The sequence below is a fragment of the Haliaeetus leucocephalus genome, unplaced genomic scaffold, assembly GCF_000737465.1.
Source record: "Haliaeetus leucocephalus isolate CR32 unplaced genomic scaffold, Haliaeetus_leucocephalus-4.0 Scaffold328, whole genome shotgun sequence".
Taxonomy (NCBI): Eukaryota; Metazoa; Chordata; class Aves; order Accipitriformes; family Accipitridae; genus Haliaeetus; species Haliaeetus leucocephalus.
In genome coordinates, this window is record NW_010972764.1 from 597,038 (window position 1) to 619,357 (window position 22,320).

The window sequence follows — 22,320 nt, forward strand, 5'->3', positions numbered from 1 at the left end:
CAAAAGGATACAAATCCATAGGAATCCAGACTTCCATTAATTTTGTCTACTCCCCAAACTGCTTGGTTTTGAAACAGTGCTTGCCATATGGGCAAACTGTCTCCTGTTTTCAATTCTGTCATCCTTCTGGTGAGCTATCACATAGCTATGGATACTGCTGACACTGAAATGTATTAAAATGTTGGAACTCTTGACTTTGGACCTCCGTACGTAGGGAAATGTGAAAGAGAAAAAGTCAACATCGTATGACTGGCCAGAGCTCCATGGGCAGGAGTGTTGCATGGAATAGCTGGAGAACCTTCCAAACACATGTACCTAAAATAATGGTATTTAGCATAGTACATGGTAACCATGTGACTGACTAATTTGCATGGTGGCTACGCATTTCCTTTTTAAATGGTGCTTTTCAGTTTCTACCCAGTGTTGTTCTTCCTAGCTGAATTTTGTCTGAGTCTAAAACTGTACAGGTTCCAAAGAAGTGTAGAGTTGTTCCCTAGCTTGGCTAGTCACACCACAAACCATCAAATGAAAGAGCAAATGAGGAGAGAGACGATTCAGCTTTGCAGACCTAAAGAATTTGCACTTTTGACAGTGACAGAAGGTTTCTTTTTTCTCCCATTAACTTCCATGAGGACATTATAAATCATAGCCTTTCTTGCCCACCCCTCAGCTTCCATTTCCTCAGCTTTTTTATCCAGAAGAGAAGTGGGATCTAACTGTTAAAAAAAGGTATTAATTGTTTGTGTTGGGGGTTTTTGGTAAAAATTCTGTTCATGCAAGAATTGCAGGAAGGATCTGTACAATATCTAAGAAGAAAGAAATGCAACAAAATAACTCATAAACTGGAGGCTTTCCACGTGGGGGAACTCTGTTGAGAACTCTGATATTTATATTCAGTATTTGAACAGCGGTTACTAAAATATTTAACTAATTTAACAAATTATTTATGCTTCAGTTCAGAATCAGCAGCCTATATTGTAAGTTTTTATTTTTATATAGCATAGTACTTCCTTGTATACATATACCTTTGTACATAGCTTTCATCAGTTGAACTTCTATATAATACACTACATTTTTCTGAGCAACTCAGTGAACTTTAGTGCTCTCTTGAGAAATTAGTCATAGCTACGTAACTTTGTCTTCATTTGCTTTTAAATACAGTCTATTTTGATAGTTAAGTACTAGACATCAGATTATTTTATATTCACTGATGCTGAAAAATACATGTGCTTGAATGTAAAAATACAATTTAGAAAATGCCCCATTGCCTGGAAATGCATACAGTTTTCTATACATCAAAAGAGATGGAAGAGAGATCAGGCATGGTAATGTTCCTTAAGTGATTAGAGGTACCAGCTGGTACTTGGAGTATCTAGAGATACTTCCTGGTGGTATCTTGGTGTTCCTTGCATTAATTTTTGACTCATGTGGATCACCTTCTGTAGACATTGAATTTATTCATTGATTAAGCAGAAACCTCACCACAGTATACGCTTAATGGATATATCTAAAGGGATGCAGATGGACTTGCCTCTCCGCTGACTGTACTGGGAGATTAGAACTTCTGCTGTGTGACTCAGTGTTTCCATATGGTGAATTGAGTGGGAGCTTACTAGAGTTTATGCATATTGTGTGGTGGTTTTTTTTTTTTATACAGTGTCTGTTTGTAAAGGGGATGAACTAGGTTCATGCTACACTGTCTTTGAGGTCATCCTGCTCTTTTTCTGCTGTTGAGTTACCGTTGTTAGTTACACCCTTTTCCACAGCTCAGGCTTGTCCTCCTTGGCAGAAGCCCTAACCATGTTGCATAGTCTGTTCAGGTACTCCTTAATTCCCTTACAGAGGTTCTTGGCTACAGTTTTATCTGCACAGTTGATCAGAGCTCTCACAGCAAGATGCAGAGTTTCTTACCAGAAGATCCACCACATCTTCTCTTATTATCCAGTATTCACCTGGGGGGAAGGGAGGAAGGGGTGGGGAGAAAAAAAATAGAGGAAAAGAGAAAGAGCTGCAGAGTCCTAGCCTAGAGAAACAAGGTAGAAGGCTGGACTGAGTCAGGATTTCATTCCAAATGCTTTGGTACAGGTAGGATTCACAGCATGGGGTCTTCTTGGAGCACGTGCCTGAAGAGGAGGAACTTTTTGTACGATTGCATACTGATTAGAGTGCTTGCTTAGGAAGGGGGAAGCTCACTTAATTTTTTTGGACTGAGGAAAACTTTGAACCTGTTCCTTCTGGTAAAATGCCTATGAGACCTTAGAGCAAACCTGGGATGGAGCTCGTCTCCAGCTCATATGTTGAAACTGGACCACGGTTCAGAAGCGAATGCAAGATGTAGGAGAAGAGAGACACTTAGCAAGAAGTATATACATTGTTTATTTTGTTTAGCAATGTTAATTGCATTTCCCGTTGAACAGTCTATTGACAATCTGTATTTCACTCAATAGCTCTTCAGTGGCAAGTACAGAAATATTCACTCAAGCCAGACTACCTATGGGCAAAAAACCTGTTTGTCTGAGTTAGAAACCCATACATCCATTTATTGGAAATTTTTTTCTAAGCTTATACCCTTGTGACACATTTCTGAATGAACTTTAGGCTAGCCAAAAGAACTAATGATGTTTCGAACACAGTTTCTATCTACATATTCACTTACACACTTAAGTGTTACATCTACACTGAGTATGGCAATGGCTGAGATATCTGAGTTGTCTTTGAACAGCCTAATTCAGGTACTGGAAGCCAGCACAGAGCTTCATGTGGGCTGAATTACCCCATTGAGAATCTGAAAAGCCTGGTTAATTAGCTTCCTTGCCTGTCAGTCACTTGTTTCCATCTATTTTCTCACTTCAGCTAGTTCAGTCATAAAACTGTAATCTGTTTTTCTATGGCTGTGAAGATGATACTCATAATTTACTCCTCCATCTACCCATCACAGTATTTTATTTTTTTTTTGACTGGTTATATGCCTAAAGTTTTAAATAGTCTGTAACTTTATGAAGCTGGACAATACATTTAGAAGTTTGTGTGTGGCTTTTCAACAATGAGCTCTGCATAGAGATTATGACAGCACACTGTTGATTTCAGTTCAGTTCAGTGTTCATTTTGTTACTAAACCTTCCCACTGCCTATCTCAGAATTTTCTATGCCCAGCAATCTTTATTTTCAGGCATTTGTTCTCATTTCATAATTTCATTTAAAAAACCAGCCAGTTGGAACACCCTATCCCTGCACTGTAATCTGTCACACAAGATCCGTGTCTGCTGAGAGTATGTGACGATGCTGACATCAAAGTAGAATGAAGCAGTTGTGATTTACAAAGAAATAGAAAAGTATTTTGAGTTCAGATTTTTTTCTGTACACCATCATCTCTTATGGTTTTTTAAATTATCGGCTGTTGTGAAATGTTTCATTTAAACTATTTCTTATCCCTCTACTTCATAACAGAGGTTCTTTGGAGAAAGTGAAATATTTAGATTTTTCTCCTTGTTTTTACATTTATGTATTTTAGAAAATTTTAAGAACTCGGATGTTGCTTTTAGAAACATCATAATGCCATGATCTTAAAGTTTTAGGAAAAGAAAGAGAAGTTTTATCAAATTGAAAACATTGATCCTTTTTGTGGCAAGGGTATATAGTTCCCACTTTTAGCTTTGTGGAACCATGAGAGGTGAGATGTCAGACATGTCACAGATGGAGGAACAGGTATTGCCTGTAACGATGTTATAATTTGTGAGGAAAATAAAAGCATTTCTTTAAAACTTTAATTTTAAAGTGTGCATTTATAAAAGGAGCTTTAAAACTCCTTGTATTTTTTTGTGAATAAAATGTGTTCCTCAAGGAGATGGATTTCTGTTGATAACACAATTTATCTCTTTTCTCCGAACCAATGTAGCATACTATTAGACTTTTTTTCTGACATCTCTGGCTCTTTCACTACTAGCAATTCACAGAAGATTGCCTGGTACATAGGTACACCAAAACCAACCAGTGAATGATCACTGGGGAAATCTATCATAAACCTTATGATTAGATTAACTATGGAGAATTAATGAAATTTTAGCCTCCTTTCTGCCTCCTTCCCTTCCAGACCATGAGTAATAGGACATCATGTAGTACTTGTAACCCAGGCTATATGATACACTAGGGCCTTACAGATAGAGACCTGCTCTACAGATTGTAGCTGTATCTCAGCTTCAGTTCCCTTTTAATATTACCTTTTTTTATTGAATTAGGAATTGGTTTCATTACTCTACTGTGTTTCTTCTGCTCCGAGTGAGCTAGGATGGGTAAATGTGTCTCTCTTTTTGCAGCAATAAACTGGGGACAGTTGAAAGTACTCTCATCACCACACAGTATTCTGTTCTTTTTGAAGTTCAAGCACAGGAAAGGCCAGCCTCTCTCCTCTCTTTACTCTCTGAAATGTCCCAGACAATTACTAAATAAAACTGGATTCTTTAAATGAACTTACTTATCATGTTCATGTGTTGTTGTGTACACTGAGCATCTGATGCTGTAAGTTTGACCCTAAATAGATTAAGTTTTGTGTTTTAGGCAAATGCATTTTTTTTAGGTAGTAGTGAAAAGTATATTCTAGTAGAGAGATGTCAGATCTTGCTACTTAAACATAGCTTACCGTCACCAAGGTTAGTATCTAGAGGTCACTGACAGATAGCAGTGGGTCAGGCTGAAGTAAAATGCAGGGCAGGCTGTTGATGTAGGTGAAACTTTTCACCCCTTAATCATATGGCACTGCAAAAGAAAATTTCTTGCCAAAAGAGCATGGCAATAACATGACTTCTGATGTTGCTATTAGGAGCCATAGCTATTGTTTTACATCAGTAGATCATGATCCCACCTAATTAATACTCAGCAGTGGATGTAGAACATGAGCTGAATTTCAGAAAATGTATACCTCATTGAGTAGGCAAACATCTTGTTCATTATCATTCTTATTTAATCCTAAATTAAAATAGTATTATTGCTTGGGATTTTGCCACCAATTGTGAAGGCTTTTTGAAAAGTGAACCTTTGCTAAAAATCAAACAAAAGCAAAATACATAACTGCAGCAACTACAGCTATCTTTCATTGCAGGTTAGGATTATGTTGCGTTAATTTATTCATATAAATTCCCTGACACTTTTTTTTTTAACCCCCTAGATATTGGCAAATGTAATCATTTTTATCTGCGGAAACTTGGCAGGAGCATACCACAAGCACCTCATGGAACTTGCGCTGCAGCAGACGTATCAGGACACGTGCAACTGCATCAAATCCCGTATCAAGTTAGAATTTGAGAAGAGGCAACAGGTAAAGTCACACCTGTGTCTGGGTCTGTTTTGCTGTTTTCACACTATCCCCCCATTCATCACTATATAATCCAGTTTGCTAATGCAAGAACACTTAATGAATTACTTAAAGTTACTTAACGAAATATGCAAGGTCTTTTGAACAAGGTTGTGCACAATTTCCATCTGAATATAAGAAGGTATTGTAATTATTTATGTTGTCATATACATGTTTTCTTTCATTTGTTCTATGAAAATATTTTATGATAAAGTTTAAAATGCTATATAGATTCTGTTTGCACACCATCTCTTTTGTTGTCCTCATTGAATGCGCTGTGAGAGGTACATGTGCACTTTGGGAATCTTCAGTTCTCCATGCACAAGACCGATACTGCAAAATCACTGTGAGAAGATATTACTGCAGTGTTTGGAAAATATTTGAAACTACAATACTGATGAATCATGTGATACAGTTCTAGGGGTCAGGTATGTTAAGAGGAGCTAGGGGAATTGCATAATGAGACTACCTGTCATTTATTGTAGCAGCTGAATAAAAGGCTTCTCTGATTGCTTTATATAGTTCTTTTTCTCTTTGCAAGTTCTGTACAGTGCCTATCATCCTGACAGATAGGTGCTTCATTTAAGGGAATTTGAAATACAAATTAGTTCATCAAGTAGTAAAGAAGATATGTGTATTTTGCTTTGAAGGTCACCGGACTAAAACTTCTATGAACTGTTATGGGTCAGAGAATAGAGCCTTCACTGACATGTTTCTGTTGTCACAAAAAGTGCAGATGTACACCTTGTATGTCCCAGCTGACCTTAACTGTCATGTCTGTCTCACAAATACCTGTCACCATTTTAAATGAAGGTTTTCAAGATCCATCACCAATACTTTTTCTTGCAGAAAAAGCAAATGGAGGGTCCATACCAGGACCAACAGGTCCTGTGTGTCCAGAGGGCTAGCCTTACTCTGCTGGGCACTTGGTTTGCATGCTGGCCAAAGTTGCTGCAAAACTTCTAAGGTAGTCTTAAGGAGAACATTTTACAGTAAAGGCAGGCTTTGATGAGTAGATGCAAAATCTGCATAAGGTACTGTTGCAGGAAAGGTTGTGTAAGAGCAGTCATGTACAAGTTTCCACCTCTGCCTCCATGAGCTGTGTGCAGTGAATCAGTAGGCTTTATAACTGGTAGTACACAATGCACATTTTACTATCTGTTGAGAAAACGGGCAAGAGTATCTCCAAATTAGTTCCAGTGAGACAGCTTGTGAGTGCAGAACAACCAATGCCAGGTATCTGGGAGCAGCACCACGCCAGATTGGGCAGTCTCCAGTGATGTAGGGCTGATGTGATGGCTTCTAGGCTCATGGTGGCTTTGTAGAAGATGGTTAACACTGTTCCCTGTGCTTAGGCCTCAGATGCCAGAAGGATGTATGCAGACCATAATCAAACAGCATAATTCATGGCAGGCATCAAGGTCTCCCTTATCCAGCAGAGACCTGAGCTCTTAGCTTGCTGAGCACAGTTGTAAGGGCCCAGGTTTCTGCTATCGGTTCCTACAGGCATTGGAAATCCATTGGAGTATCTGCAAGAAGTAGGAGGGTGTGTTACTGGACACTGTCAGTAGGTGAGCTCAAAGGGGTAAGGATGCTGCTTGTAGAAGGCAGTAGTTAGACATATTGCTAGCTGGTGGTTTCTGTAAATGTGTATTATTTGCTAAACACTACAAATTTCTATGGAAAGACATAAGTAAGTAGTTTTGATTTCCTGGCATTTCTGAAGGTCTTGCAGAAACGGTTGAGAACCTGACAATGGAGAGAAGCAAAAATACCTGAAATTCTGTGCCAGGTGCTTCCTCTTTGTGGTTTGTAGCAGTTGTGTTTCTAATACACTGGAGCCCAGCAAGATGGAAAGCAGAAACAGCTATCTTTCATTGATAAATTGTGGTGGTGTTATAGAATAATGAAGGATATTGTATGTATTTTGTTATATATATATAAAAGTATGCGTTGTCATATTTGTGAACTGGTAGAAATAAATATATCAAATTAGTTAAGACATCTACAGAGCTCTAAGTAGTGTATTGCAGGTCTGCGTTAATAACAGGTGCATCAATGTCTCATTAAACAGAAGTAAGTGAACTGTTCTATGAATGCTAATGATCTTTTTGACCTCCGATGAACCATTAGCTCATCTGATCTTCTTATATAGATTTCTTTAGCCTTTATCCTCTCAACCCCATAATATGTCCTTTATCTCATGCCAGTTTTTCCAACCAAAAAGGCAAGGAGGTGCACCTCCTTATTATCACACTTATGAATGCTAGATATTTAAATGTGAAAAGGTAAATGAAGATTAATTTGCTAAGTTGTTGTGGTTTTTTTTCCCAGGGTTAACATACTTCTTTGTTTGCAAACTTTAGTTCAGAAGTGGATGTACTTTAGTCTGTCTTTTAATACTGCTTGTTTTGCCAAGAAGATACGGAAGATCATCCACATTGTTAGTATTCAGGGAGCAAGTCAATTATATTGCTGACTATTTTTAGAGGATTGGGATACATTGAAAGAGTAGGAGCAGGTGCATTTTAAAAAGCGTCGAGTTTGATCAAGGCCTTTATTAGTCTCCGAAAGGTTGTAGCATGACCCTTCATTCTACATCTCTTTAATGAGAAAAATCTAATTTACTGGAGTGAGAACTAACACAAGCTACTTTTATACCGCTGCAGAGCATAGGATGTGCTTCTAAATGCTTAGGGCTACAGATCAAATTTGCCGATTTTTCCAGATCATGGACATCATGTCTTTTATAATTGTTTTTGAAAGATGTGCAATTTACGTTCCAAATCATCCCATGGATTTCCTTTTGTTTTGCTGGAGAGTAGGCTCATACAAACGTAGCCAGCTGTTGTTTTTCAGCTGGGTTTTTTTGTGTGTCTTTGAAGAGCCTTTTTTGAGAACACCAATTTGGTCGTATCAATAGATAAGTATATTGAATTACCACTCAAGAGTTACGCCAAAGAACTCAAGAGAAACGCCAAATTCATGGTTTCCGAGCGAGACCAGCATACACCAGTGTCTGGTGAAATAGGGTTGTGCGTTTATACACCGAAGTACAAGTCAGGCATATTGTACCCCCACAGCCCCCTGCGTGCTTCCCTCGGGGCGCAGCAAAGGCTGGCGGCTCCCGAGGGGCGGGAAGCCATGGCTGAGGACACCTCCCAGCAGCACAGGACCCTCACCACCCAGGGCCCCATCCCGCAGCACGGGCCGAGCCGGGCAAACCCGCTTGCTGGCGGCCAGGGTGGAGCAAAGGACACCAGCCAGGTCTGCAGTGACGGGGCAGGTCTGAGGTCCACCCACAGCTCAGGGTCAGGTCCAGCAATTGCTAGGCAGGTCTGGGGAAGCCGGGAGGTCTGCCTGTCCAGGGGCCAGGATCAACAGGCTCCGGAGCTAGCTCCTACGGCACAGCGCCGTGGGGAGGCTGAGGTGCCGTGGGGCTCCTGGGCCCTGGGCAGAGGCTGAGGGTGGAGGCCGGGTGAGGTTGGTCAGGGCCCGTGAGGCCAGTCAGTGCCCCCAGGGCCTTTACAGCTTCATGTGGTTTATGGCATAGGGGTCATGCTTAGGCTTGGCTTGCGTTTGCACTATAGAGCGTGTGTTTGCCGGCAGGTGAAGATGCATAGATGTTCAGGCGTGTTGCAAACCACACCTTCACGAACTGTGGTTTCGTAGGGCTGTGTTTGATGACGCTGGACGCTCTGGGCTTTATTTCCATTAATGTGCTTTGTTGTGAGAGTCACTTTTAAACTCCTGGCAGTATTTTCAGTGGCCACTTCGGTGTTTCTCACATGGCTTTTCTGTCTTCTCAGTGTATGTAAAAGTGAAACGTGAAACTATGCTGACCTCTGCTAATTACAGCCTTATTTCAAGATACATATTTAAAATAGCCTCTTATAATGTTACTTGTCTCACTGATATGGCCTGGCTGACAGTTTGTAGGGGTGATGACTCACTAACACTGAGTGCAAGATCTTAACGTTGACAAGCAGTTAGCATAATTGCTCTTCTCCCTCACTCCTGGTGCTTTGCATCATGAGACATAGGAATATAAACTGAGAAATTCTTACAACATCTCAGGGAGGTGTTTGTAAGGTGTTGGTGTTCAGTGGGTTCTCTAAAACACTGTCTTTGCAAAGCAGGCAGTATAATGATGGTTTTAGAAACAACACTTGGGTAGCAGATGAAAATGAATGAGGTTTCAAGTCATCGAGTGGGATTTTAATTTTTTCACCGAAACATGGTGAAGCAATACCATTCATTACAGGAACTGAAATATTTCAAAATTGTTTTTAAATTAATCTAAAACAGAGAAGCCTCATACATTCCTGAGATTTGAGGCTGTTAGTAAAGAACAGAAACATTTGAAATATATTATTTGGAACTAATATATAAAATGTGGATTCCTGTAAATTCAATTAATGCATTTTAAAATATAAGCTATTAATATTTTCATGAACATAGAATAGTTTTTCTAGGAGCTTCCTCATTTTCCTTTTTTTTTCCCGCATAGCTTCAAGGCTAGTAAGCAGGAAAAACAAAAACTAGTTTTGGTCTTTTAAATTTTAGAAGCCATTAGAATCCAGGCATGTTCATACACATATACATGGGTGAGGTGCCAATCCTTTCTATTAACCTACATGTCATTACTAGAATTAAAATTGGTAGTCTTTCTGCTGTGCATTTTAGTCTTCCTTTGGCCCCACCAGCTCTGATTAAACTCCCTTTATTTCTATTGCTCAGAGAAAGTTGCTTCTCCAGAACTGTTTTGCATGCCTTTTAATGATTTTATGCTCTTCTCTGTTTCCTGTGTTTGGAAGGAATGTCAGCTGTGGAAGACTGCCTTTCTCCAGTCGCATATGTGAACCTTGAGAAATGCTCTAGCCAGAATAGGTCCCGATACCTACCTTACACCCCAACTCTAAGCTATATTGGGTACTGTGATCTTTAAAATGTGAGAGGACTGAGGGAAAATAAGGATATAACTTGACTTTGTTAAATTCCCATTGGTTTATAGGTCACGTCTGGTTTTATGCATGAGTCAGTCAGTCACAGATACCTTTAATAATGGCCTTTACAGCATTGAAGGGAACCCTCAGGCAGCCCAGGGCTGATGCGCTGCAACAACTGGGGCTACATTTTTTTTTTAATTAATTAAAAAAAGGCCTAGTGCTCATAGGGATTATGTGCAGCTGTAATAGTCCACACTGACAACACTCTTTAAAAGCACAATTACAGTAAAGAGGTTTACTCCAGATGAGTAACTCCTCATTTCTGATTTTGCAATGTGAAGACTGCTGGACAAAATCTGTCTTGTGAAGAATGGAATTTTAAATAAATAACAACTCCATTTTCTCTCCATATTTACAAAAAAAAATTTGCACAGGTAGTCTTCCTTCTTTTTAAGATATTCTTCCAGGTTATTTTAAAATACATCCTTGCATGGTCACCATACGTTAAGAATGAACATTTGTTTTCTGGTACCATAGGGAAAAAAATATGTTCAGCTTGTTACAGTAGTTATAAAAATAGAAGATGGAAGTGTTAGTGTGCCTGGGACTGTTATTGTGACATATAAATACTCTGCAAATCTGTCCAAGGATGTCTGGGGTTTTTTTTATTGCTCTAACAAGAGAATTTAAGTGAAATCACAAGCTTTTTTGTTTTTCTTCTTATACTAGCTTTTTATGTTAAATCTTTCTTTTATATGTAATCTTTTGTTGCTCTATTAATATATTCCTTCTATGCCATTTTCCTCATTTTGTCTAAACTGTAGAGCTAATTTTTCTTCCCCATATGCATTTCTAGAGTTCTTGTAAATTAATATATCCATCTGCAATGAGTTTGAGGAACAAACGATATGTCACAACCCAATTTAGAATCAGTAGCATGTGAATAACATATTGCTCTTAGCTGAAGTCCCATTAATTTTTGCATATAAAATGCAATTATGTATTATTGTTGTTGTTAGTGTTTTTGTCCAAGCTCTGTGCAAGGATTCTCAATTATGCCAACAGCCTATCATTAAAAGGCTCTGTAATGCTATAAATAGATGTACTATAACTTACTCACATAAATCATTGTACCGCAGTTTCTTCCTAAATTTTTTCATTCAGTTAAATTTATTATCCAGCCTGTAAAAGACATAAGTACGTTGTTGCATGGCATAGCATACATTAGCATTTAAAAGATATGACTGGCTGAAGGTGAATTGGTTGACAGGTGTCAACAGTGTTGTCGTGGTTTAACCCCAGCCAGCAACTAAGCCCCACGCAGCCGCTCACTCACTCCCTCCCCTCCCAGTGGGATGGGGGAGAGAATCGGAAGGAAAAAGGTAAAACTCGTGGGTTGAGATAAGAACAGTCTTAATGGAACAGAAAGGAAGAAACTAATAATGATGATGATAATAATAATAAAATGACAATAACAATAATAAAAGGATTGGAATATACAAAACACGTGACGCACAGTGCGGTTGCTCACCACTCGCCAACCGAGGCCCAGCCAGTACCCAAGCCACGGAGCCACCCAGGCCAGCTCCCCCCAGTTTATATACTGGGCATGACGTCCCATGGTATGGAATGTCCCTTTGGCCAATTGGGGTCAGGTGCCCTGGCTGTGTCCCCTCCCAACTCCTTGTGCCCCTCCAGCCTTCTTGCTGGCTGAGCATGAGAAGCTGAAAAACCCTTGACTTAGTCTAAACACTACTTGGCAACAACTGAAAACATCAGTGTGTTAGCAACATTCTTCTCATACTGAACCCAAACCATAACACTCTACCAGGTACTAGAAAGAAAATTAACTCTATCCCAGCCGAAACCAGGACAACTGTGAGTGAAGATGCACCTAAGAGAAAAGGAAGTGGCAGCGCTGTAGTGTAGTGCATGTGGAATGTAAACATGGATGCAGTGGGTGCATGTCAGGAAACTCTGATGACAGCTAAGTAGAACTGCATGTGTTAGGGATGCCTTAAAATGCAGGTGGTTGTAAGATCTGCAAAATTTGTGATGTACTGTCAGGGACATACTTAAAAAACCAATCAAGTCAGCTTGATGCTTGTTGAAACTTCGGTAAAAATAGAAAGTGTATGTTATGAATATGTGTAGGAAAATAGCTATCCATTTTGAGGAAGAGAATGACTTTTCTAATTATGATAAAAATGTAGAAGCCATGCGATAAGTGTCTGTTAGTCATAGTGATGGTTTACAGTGATTTCCAGAAAAAACATGCTATTGTTTTCCATACTAGTAGGAGTAAACTAGGTGATCAGAGTCTCAGTGACAAGATAAAAAAATCCAACGGTATGGAAGTGGATAAGGACTTCAACCCTTTTGGGATCTTACATAAGCAATGGGGCTGGACAACTAAACTGTGGACTACGGAGAGCCATGAGAGATGAGGTGAACTTGTAAGAGAGGGAGCTGAAGGAGTGGCTGCAATGGTGCCACTGCTCAAAGTAGAGCGAAAGTTTTCAGAAGAGATTCAATATCCTTTTAACCCCCAAAATCACATTAAAATGTGGTGCTGTTCACTGACATCACTGTTAAAATCAAGAAAGCCCTAACAGCATGCACCAGGGGATTTTTATCCTCTACAGGTATCTCCAGATGCCCTGAAGGTGACTCGGATCCTGACAGAGCATTATAGGGGATCCCTCAAACCTTGTTTCAGAAAGCTTCGAGTTGATCATGTTCAGTGGTACTTCTCAGATTTAAAAACATGTTAATGTACGGAATCCTCACTGAAAATGATTATAAGACATTCAAAAAGCTCTCTTCAAATCATAATAAACAACTGTGGTGCAGGGGCAAAGTGGAAAAAGGCATAATGTGCACACGCAGCAGACTCCAAAACCACCTTATCCAGGATGTGGGTTCAGGTCTGGAAAGGCTGTGGCTGGTATAGCCTGGGTACCTTTGCTAGGTGTAGGAAGGGCCAAGCATTTAGTCCATGAAAGTACTTGACCAGAGTTCTCCCAACTAGCCACTGATACTCATTTCTGCATCCTCCTCCTGTCAGCTTATGCAGCCTCTTTGTCCTCATATCCCTGCGTCAGAGGGCATTCTTCCACCTCCTCTTCTGGGAGCTGAAATCATTAAGAGATTTACCATGGAATAGTAATTTTCAAGCGAGTTTGGTTTCTTTAATGGTCATGAAAAATCTGATACAAGATCAGCATATGGTTCAGTCTCTGTCTTTGATATATCACATTTCTTACAGTTAGAAAAGAGCTGCATTGCTACTGGATTCAAAGAGAGAACCACTGCCAAAACTCTTCTGTCTCTTCTTGAGCATAAGCGTAGACTCTACGTACCATTGTCGTGTTTTAAGTGACTCACTGCCTTCCTCCCTTTCCAGACGTAATATCTGAAATTCTCTTTCATAAATTAAACTGTTTCTCCTAAAAGTATCACAACAACTAGTCATTTACCTGCAATGAGACACATTTCACCGAGAGGAAGAAAGAGTGGGTAATGTAACTGAAAAATCTAGCATTAGCTGACAAGTCAACTTTATTATTTCTGAAATGCACAAAGTCACTTGCAGTTCTGCAGTACAGTGGCTTATCTTAAATGATCCTGGAATTTCAAATTGTTAATATGGGTAGGTAGTAAGACACATTTTCAAGAAGTAGGAATGAAAATAAAATTACTGGTATGATACAATGTAGGGTTTTCATTCCATGGAAATGTGTGCTTGAGTTGGTTAGGTGCTTAGCCTAGCCTTAATGAATGAATCAGTTTCTCAGTCTGAAAAGCCCACATATTAAAAAAAAAATATTAAATTGCCCTCTAAAGAGGTTTTTATTTTGTGAGGTAGGTTTGGCATTGGGAACATTCTGGCATCAGCTGCAGGGTGAGTGCAGCGACAGCTACTTCTGAGTCACTGCCTGTGTTAGCAGGGACACAGGGCTGTTTGCCCCTCAGTGAAAGATGTGCTGTTGAGCAAATGAGCAAATGGCACTGCAAGGGCTGCTGTAACCGCACCATACCCGTCGCTTTGGGGTAGTTATAACTGGTGCCGTGTTGCTGTTCTGCCCCCATTGCTACAAGTTCCCGTCTGCCTTGTGCCTGATACCTATGGGCAGGGTAATACCTATGCAGGAGAATATGCTCCTAAGTTTTCTTCATTCAGAAAAGGAAGATTTTGGCCTTTCAGCTGTAGAGCTGTGGTGTTGGGTTAATTGCTTTTTTCAAAGGGACTAGACATGATGTAGGATAACTTATATTTGAATGTTACATATCATCCATTGTTGAATACACTGCATTATTGAAATGAAAGGATTTTTATATATACCGATATACACATAAGAGTATTGTTGTAACAAATTACAGCAGAATAAGAAGATGGCGTGCTAGGTTTAGTTAATTTGTGTTTTGGTTTAGTTTTAATTTCATGATGCTAGTCTCAGCTTTAAGAAGTTTGAAAAATACAAATTTATGGCATTCTGTCATACCTGCACCCTTTGAACTTGTAAGCTGGTATACAGTACTTAATTTTATAAATCACAAATAGAAAAAAGTTAATGCACATTTTCAGAAAGGTATCTTCAGAAAGTCATGCCTTAAACACACTTAAGTTACCTACTCTTGTAAGTCATGTTGGGTGAATTCAAGTGCCTGTTGATACAGAATGTAAGTGCATATAAAAATAAATAGTAAAAGTTTTAAAGAGCGTAATGCTTAATACTTTGTTATCATGAATGCAAATTGGTAATAGAGTAATTTTAAATAACTGCCAGGGCATCTAAAATTTTGCTTAGATGAAAGGGTATACTGAAAAATTTGAAAAATTAAAAAAAATGGATTTTTATCTTTTTGCCAAATTAAATTAACATTCAAAAGAGAAATGTTACTGTAAGTTTAACAACGATTAGAAAGAAGCATGAGGGAGTTTTTTTAACTGTACAGAAATGAACTGATTGATCTTTTTCAGAGTAAGTTCAGATTCAGGAACTAATTCATGTGATTCCCCATAGCAAATCTAGTAAATACTTTTTTTTATGTTTCTGCATTCATTGTGGGAGAAAGGAGTTTGCCATGTTTATGGAAGACTCATTACAGCATTTATTGCAAGGTGAAGTCTTAGGAAGATGAAAAGAATACTGAAAGAGTAATTTTACTGGAATTCATAAGGTGCAGGTTTGCTGTTTCTTTCCTTGCTTTACTGCAGGCGGATGTATCTGTTTATGAAATAACATGGATATTGAGGGTAGGGCCAATTGTTACTGTAAAATTAACAGCAGGCATTTTCCTTGCTTCTTCTTCATAAAAATGTTTCTGGCTAGTGTTTGAAAATAAGAACTAAGTTTACTGCTGCATCTTGCAGTGTAGCTTGGGCCGCAGCTTTTGGTGTAGCCCCACACCTTCTTGTTGACCATTTTAAAAAAAAGCAAACGCATCAGATTTAGGTAATTGAAGGTATTTTAAATCTGGCCAGCTGGCACAGCCATTTTTCCTTTCTGTCTCCTATATCACACTGAAGAAACACGATTTATTGCTAGTCTTCCAGTTCCTCCTGGGCCATATTTTGTTCCTTTCTGTTTACTCCCTTCCTCTGCACTGGAAGCAGAAACATGAAAATACGGTATTGCATATGCTGTTGGATTTCTGTACCACTTGAATGGAAAATGTAAATCGGGGAGTCATCCTTTCAATGTGCTGCTGTTAGGTACTAGAAACAAGCATCTGAAGAGCACAAGTGTGAACCTATAGATGAGGAAAGTGAGCTGAAACCAGCAGAGGAAGTTGTTATTAAACTGTCACCTTCCCCTTAGTGTTGGGAGAAAAACAAACTTTGAAGAAGTTGTGCGGGCAAATGTGAGGTGACTGGTCTGGGTTGCTATTACTGTCTTGAATTCAATGAATTTTACCCTGCTGGAAGAGCTGTAGGTTTGCCAAAGAAAGATGGTCTGGTTGCACTGAAACAGCTGTCAGTATTTCAGCATACAGTCTCAGACCAAAGCACCAGGCTTCTTTGGAGACTACACAAGGAAAAGGATATGGGAGGGTAGCAGAGGAACTGATACCGCACAAGACAGCTAATATTCAGACTTCTATCTGTCAAGCATTAAATCAGAGTTGCCTTGTGTATGTGCAGCGTCATTCTTTGAACAGCAGTTGTTATGAGCTAGGGGATGAGCTTCTGCAATTAAAGTTTCTCTTAACTTGCCCAAATATGAAAAAACCGTTTGCCCCCAAAGAATTTATAGAATTTGCTCATTGCATGGGCTGCAGTCTATACAGGAGTAGGCATAGCTGCAAAGGCTTAACACTGCTGGATCACTGAGAAAGTTTATTCAAACTTTAAACCACACTTGGTATGACAGAACATGACTCATATAGGTCCTTGGGTGGAATAGCTGCCAGTCTCAAAAAAATTGGGTTTTATTTACAGCACAGTTAACTTATTTAGAATTGAAGTTAACACTTCAACCAAGGAAAACTCAGAATTGCTGATGAAACGGAGGAAATACCAAGACTTGAAAATAACTCTCTCATTGAGTCCTTGCAGGACAGAGTGTCCTCCAGCTTTCCAGAAAGCCCTCTAGTTCAACAGCTTCTAGTGGCTTCCAGCTTTGAAGCAACCTCAGCATGTCCCTTCTGGGTCTCTAGGAAATCTTCCTGTCACCTTCATGCTTGGTTGACAGTCTACTCTTCAGAAGTCAGTTGCACTGGAGCAGAGTAATATCCCTCTTCTTCCTGCTCTCTCCCTGCTTGCTCCATCCTGTCTTCTGAAAGGTTCCTTCTGCTGCACCTCCCAGTGGCTCTCGTTTAGATGGATGCACTTGACTCAGAGTGCAGCATTTGGAGAATAACATTTGGTTTTCCTTTCTTCCCTTCCAGTCGCATCCCTTGGAAAAAACCAATTATTTTTTCATACTGAGATTGCAAACTGCTAACAAGCAAGTTCTGTAGCAACCCGAACTGAATATATAGGGCACTTTTCTGTAGGAAGGCCCTGATTCATCAGAACATGACAGTGTATTTAGCACATGTTCTGTGGATTCTTGGCAGGGCTTAGCATTTGCATGTTGCTAAACTGCGCTGGATGTGGCAGTGCAAGTGCTGCTGAATACAGCTATGAGGCTGTCGTGAGGAGGACAACCATTTTAAGGTGTGCCTTGGAGGCTTTACCAAATCAGGACCGAAAAGGAAATTGGCTCCCTTTGTCTTAGGAAAAATGATAGTGTGCTAATAAAAATGAAAAAGTATATTTTATAGCATTTCTTACTACAAATGGCTGAAAACATAGAGAAATATTTTTCTTTTCTTCTTCCATTTTCTTCAAAATTATATAGTGTAAATGGTGGGAACAGCAATGCTAGCGTGAAAAAGAAGTACATATTCTGTAACCTTTGCTAATACCATGCAGAAGGAGTTTTTAAGCAGTAAAAAAATTTCACCAAGAGGACTGGAACAGGAGCCAAATATGAAAACAAGCATCCTGTTACACTAAAGATGTAAATTTTAAGTTCTGCCTCCCTTTCTAGGAATTATGGTTCCTGTATGCTAAATAGTCAGTATTATGTGCCCATATTGCTGAGTTTCCAGTGATAAATAATAAATTATGATCTTGTGAATTATGTGGTAAAAGTTTATCAGTTATTCCATTTACTCAGAAAAGGGTGTGTCTTCAAAATTACCTTCTGGTTTCCTTTAATTTTATCTTGTTGAACAGCAACACAGTCTTCATTGTCAATATGTTTTTCTGATGGATAGATCTGTTAATCCATGTTTAAAATGTGGAGTTTCAAAATTCATCAAATTAAATAAAGGCATGGAGTATATTGATGATGTATGCTGGAAATTATCAAAAAGGATTTTGGGTATAGAAGTCACAAGCTATTTCCAAATTTCTCAAAAGCTTGGAAGTTAGTTAGGTGTAGTAATCAAAGAGTAGATTTAATTCATCCATGGCATATTTGCCATTAGAAATAACACTACCAAAATCAATCAGCTGCAGCTTTGGTATTTGTTTTTACAGTATATTTAATTCATATTCATGTGTACAAATGTGCTGGCATCAGTATATAAACAGGGATTCCAAAACAATAGACATAAAACAGGGAATTGGTAAGAATTAGACCCATTTAGAACCCCTCAACATGTGAGGCTTTTAGATAGCTGTGAGTCTGGACCTAATCCCACAAGAACACAAACTGGGACCCAGCTTTCCCTGTGTGGAAGGACATTCGCCAAATGTCTCCACTGGATTGTACATCCTGTGAGAGAGAAAGAGGGAGCGCGGCAGCCCTTGTGTAGACACCAGGGGACTGGGGAATTCACCCGGAGCGCTGCGGAGACAGGAAGTCTAGTACATGCTTCAGTGATTTTTAAATCATTTCATTTTGGAGTGGATTAGCTTCACCTGGAAAGACTGCTGGGGTGCTGCCTCCAAAATAACCTTATACTCGCTGGTAAGAATTTTTCCTTGGGGATAGGAAGAGAGAGGAGGTCTCTTTTGGCAGAGGACTGTTTTGAACGTGGGTCGCTCATGGAGTGTGTTGTCTAAGCCCTGGATCTGCTGTGAAAACACGAACACGTCTGGAGCTGACACCCCGTCTCTGCAGCACTGGTAGCTATGGCTCTGTGCTCAGCCTGTCTCAGCGCCTGCAGGTTGCAGGGGGCTGCTGTGGTGAGCTGTGAAGGGGGGGGTGAATCGCCACGAGCCGGTCAAAGCTGCCGCCAGCTTACCATGGGGCGCATGAAAACAACTATGGAAAAAGCTGCTTTGTGTACACAAATTTACCTACTGAGCACCAAAATGTTACCTGATCAGAGGTCCACGGTGCCCCTGCCCAAACACAGTTCAGGAAGAAACAGGCAGCTGCTGGAGGCTGGAGAGAAGCTGTTGTGTGTAGAGGACACCCTGCATCAAAAGAGGGTGCCTGCACCCCTGAGGGGCTGTGGCCCACGACCAACCCATGCTGGAGCTGGGACACACCTGAGGGCACTGCAGCCCATCAATGGCCCAGGCTGGAGCAGGGACGCTGAGGAAAAGGTCAGCAGAAACCATTAAGCAGGGAGCAGCAGAAGTGGTTAAGCACACAGTGGCAGAAAGAAACCATCACAGATACCACCTCAACTTCCTACACCGCCTGTCACCTCGTCACTGGAATCTTGATGGACTGAGTATAATCCACAGTAAAAATAAGGAAAATTGGGACCGGGAAGTACAGAGGATAGATGGTTGTGTAAGCATTTGTCTCAGTGTTTATTTTCTTCCTTTTTTTTCAAAACTGCAATCAACAACAAGAGGTTTGTTTCTGTTTGCAAAAAATTAATTCAATTAAAATTACCCAACTCTAGACTGTTTCACCCACAATAGAGTCCCAAGCAAATAAAGGTGCCTCCTTGCAGCCCTGAGCTAAGCACCTGCTGGCTCTGGGTACAGAATCGTAAGCAACACCCTTTTCTGGGCATTTCCTACTTAGGTGGCCTCCCCTTTCAGCTCTAATTTTTCTCAGTTGCATTTTTAGGATTCTGATTTTCTTTGGGCATTGCAAACACAGTCTTAGTGCCTGTCCTCTTGGGATTGGCTTTCCCTAGGTGACAAGGCACTTGAAAGTCTGGTATTTACCATTCCAGTCTTTCTGTGGATTAAGCCTGAGTTTCTGTCTGCATCCTTATATGCCTAAATACCTCTGGAACCTACCATAGAAAACAATTTGGAAATTGTACACAGTAGCATGGAAAATATTGTTTAGGTGTTTTAGAAAATCAAGGTAATTCTGAAAGCTTTAACCCTTGCTATGATTTATGCTAAATTTTGTTTTGCAGTTAGCCTTAGTAATAAGTGTTCATGAATAGTTTAGCATGTACCTGCCATAAGTTGTTCTTTTTTTTTCCTGATCAGGTTCCTCAAAATAAAGATAATTGGTTTTCAAAACTCTGTTTTTCTTTTTTATTTTCCAGTGGGAGCAGAGTTTTTCATTTAAAGCTTTGTATATTTAGTAGCTACTGGATGTAATCCTTAAAGAGCAATTGGGAGATTTCTACAAGATACATATTCAGTGAATAAGCAGAAGAGAAACTTTCATTCCTGAGAGACAGATATAATGCAAATCATTCTTGTTCCCTTTATTTAGACCATTGTAAGGAAACAAAAGGTCTGCTTTATGAATGCAGTAACAGTGTATACCCTCCAGACATCTGCCTGTTCTTTCATTTCTACCTAGGGTGAGTCAGCTTCCTCTGTCTTCAAGGCTAGGAAGTGAGCTGTTGAATGAATGGTGACGCTTACTGCTGCTCAGAAAAAAAGGTGTTAAAACCTACAGCTTGCGTCATTAAAATTTATCATCACTATTTCACAAGAAGTAGGATCCTTACTGTAGGTTCACTTTTCATTTATATATGGATGAAATAAATTCATTGAATTAGCTTCTGCTTGAATAAAGTTCTCCCTCCATTTAAGCAGGCTGTTGTATGGGCCAAACCGATGGTTATCTACCTCTACTCTTGACTAATCTAATGCAGAGATTGAGAGTTTTGATTCACTTTTTTTGCTGTCTGGCTCTGCTTCTGACTGCTCGGTCTCTTGACCCACTTTGAAGGTTTATGAGCTCCTGACAGGTGTAGTTGGGTAACTGATCTTGGTTTTTATCCTTCTGTGTGGTGACTAACATTTGATCACACAGATGTATGGTATCTGAGAAAGCACTGGAAAATTACCGGTGAAACACAGGAAGAAACCCATTCTTGCATGCTTAGTTGGTATTCTGTAAGCAGATGGATTAAACATCAGCAGGCAAAGTCTGAGGTAAAAACAACCAGTATCATGCTAACTAGAAGAGCATGGAGGAGCTATGCTGTCAGTGTGCTTCAGACATGATCCTCTAACTTCATGTGCAATGCAGTGCCTTAGAAATGCATTTGGTTTTGCTTTGGATTTGATGCTTTCAGCTACAAGGTTTGACTCTCAACTGGGCAGCTGAACAGGAAACCTCTGCCTTTGGGGAAAGGGCTGCACAGATACTTTTCAAGCGGTACTCTCAAATACCTTCCCTGACATGTCCCGTGGATGGTTGGGAAGAAGGAAAAGACGTGGAGAGAGAGCTGCGTATGGTTTTGTTCATTTCTAGTGAAAAAAAAAAAGTAAAACTCGGCTCGTCAAAATGGGAAATGAGATGTACTGGAGTTAAAGGGTTTACTGTTTAAAAGAATTGCATTGAGCAAATGCCAGCATTGTAATATTTCACCATTATTAAAGGCTGATATAGTAATAACCATGTTAATCTCATCAGACAGATTCTTTGCAAAATGCTGCTTCTGTCTGTTCAGCAGTGATCTTGAGCTATGTAAAACTTAAAGCAAGAGTTAACAGGATTGGACAGAAACAAACCTTGAAATTGTGTCGATTAATTAAGCAGCTCTGGCTTTGTATATCGTTATGTTCTGTTTTTACTCTGTTGTTTCGCTGTTGGGTGACTCGTCGCTTGCACAGCCGCAAGATAGGCCTGTATTCTGAAGGTGCAGCGAACATCATTTTCAAAATTAGTCATAGACAGCCTGCATATGCAAACTGTAGTCTATGCATAAACATTAAGCATCCCCTAAGTTCCTTGAAGGAATTTGTGTTTGCCAAACGCGTGGTGAGCCTGTGCATGTAAATGAGCTTTCTGGCCCATACGCTGAAACCGTTGCAGCGAAGCAGTGCTTTCAGGTAGCTTTAGTGTTGCTTGGAGGTGAAGGTGACCGGCTGGACGTCGGCCGTACATTCGCAGAGTTACTCCGCAGCCCACAAGCTGGGCATCCTGAGGGTGCGGAGTGGTGCGTGTTTAGCCTGAAAACCAGTGCATGTGTTCCCGTCGAAAGCCTGGGCGGGTGGTGCCGTTCTTGCTAAGTGAGCACGTCGCGCCACAGGTGGGTTTTGCCATTACAAAATGGTTTGAAGGGGCTCGGCTGGAGCTGGGGCCCGGCGCGGGGAGGGCAGCGCCCCTGCCCCGGGCAGAGGCTCCCGGGCAGCGCGGCGGC

At 40.1% G+C, this 22,320-nt stretch overlaps 1 protein-coding gene across 1 annotated transcript in view; it reads left to right on the plus strand.

Moving 5' to 3' along the window:
• ADCY2 (adenylate cyclase 2 (brain)) overlaps positions 1–22,320 on the plus strand; it is a 241,679-nt gene that overhangs the window by 141,356 nt on the left and 78,003 nt on the right. The window contains exon 5 of the mRNA XM_010571469.1: positions 5,162–5,311. Within this exon, the coding sequence (XP_010569771.1) occupies positions 5,162–5,311 (150 nt within the window). The remainder of the gene's footprint in view (positions 1–5,161; positions 5,312–22,320) is intronic.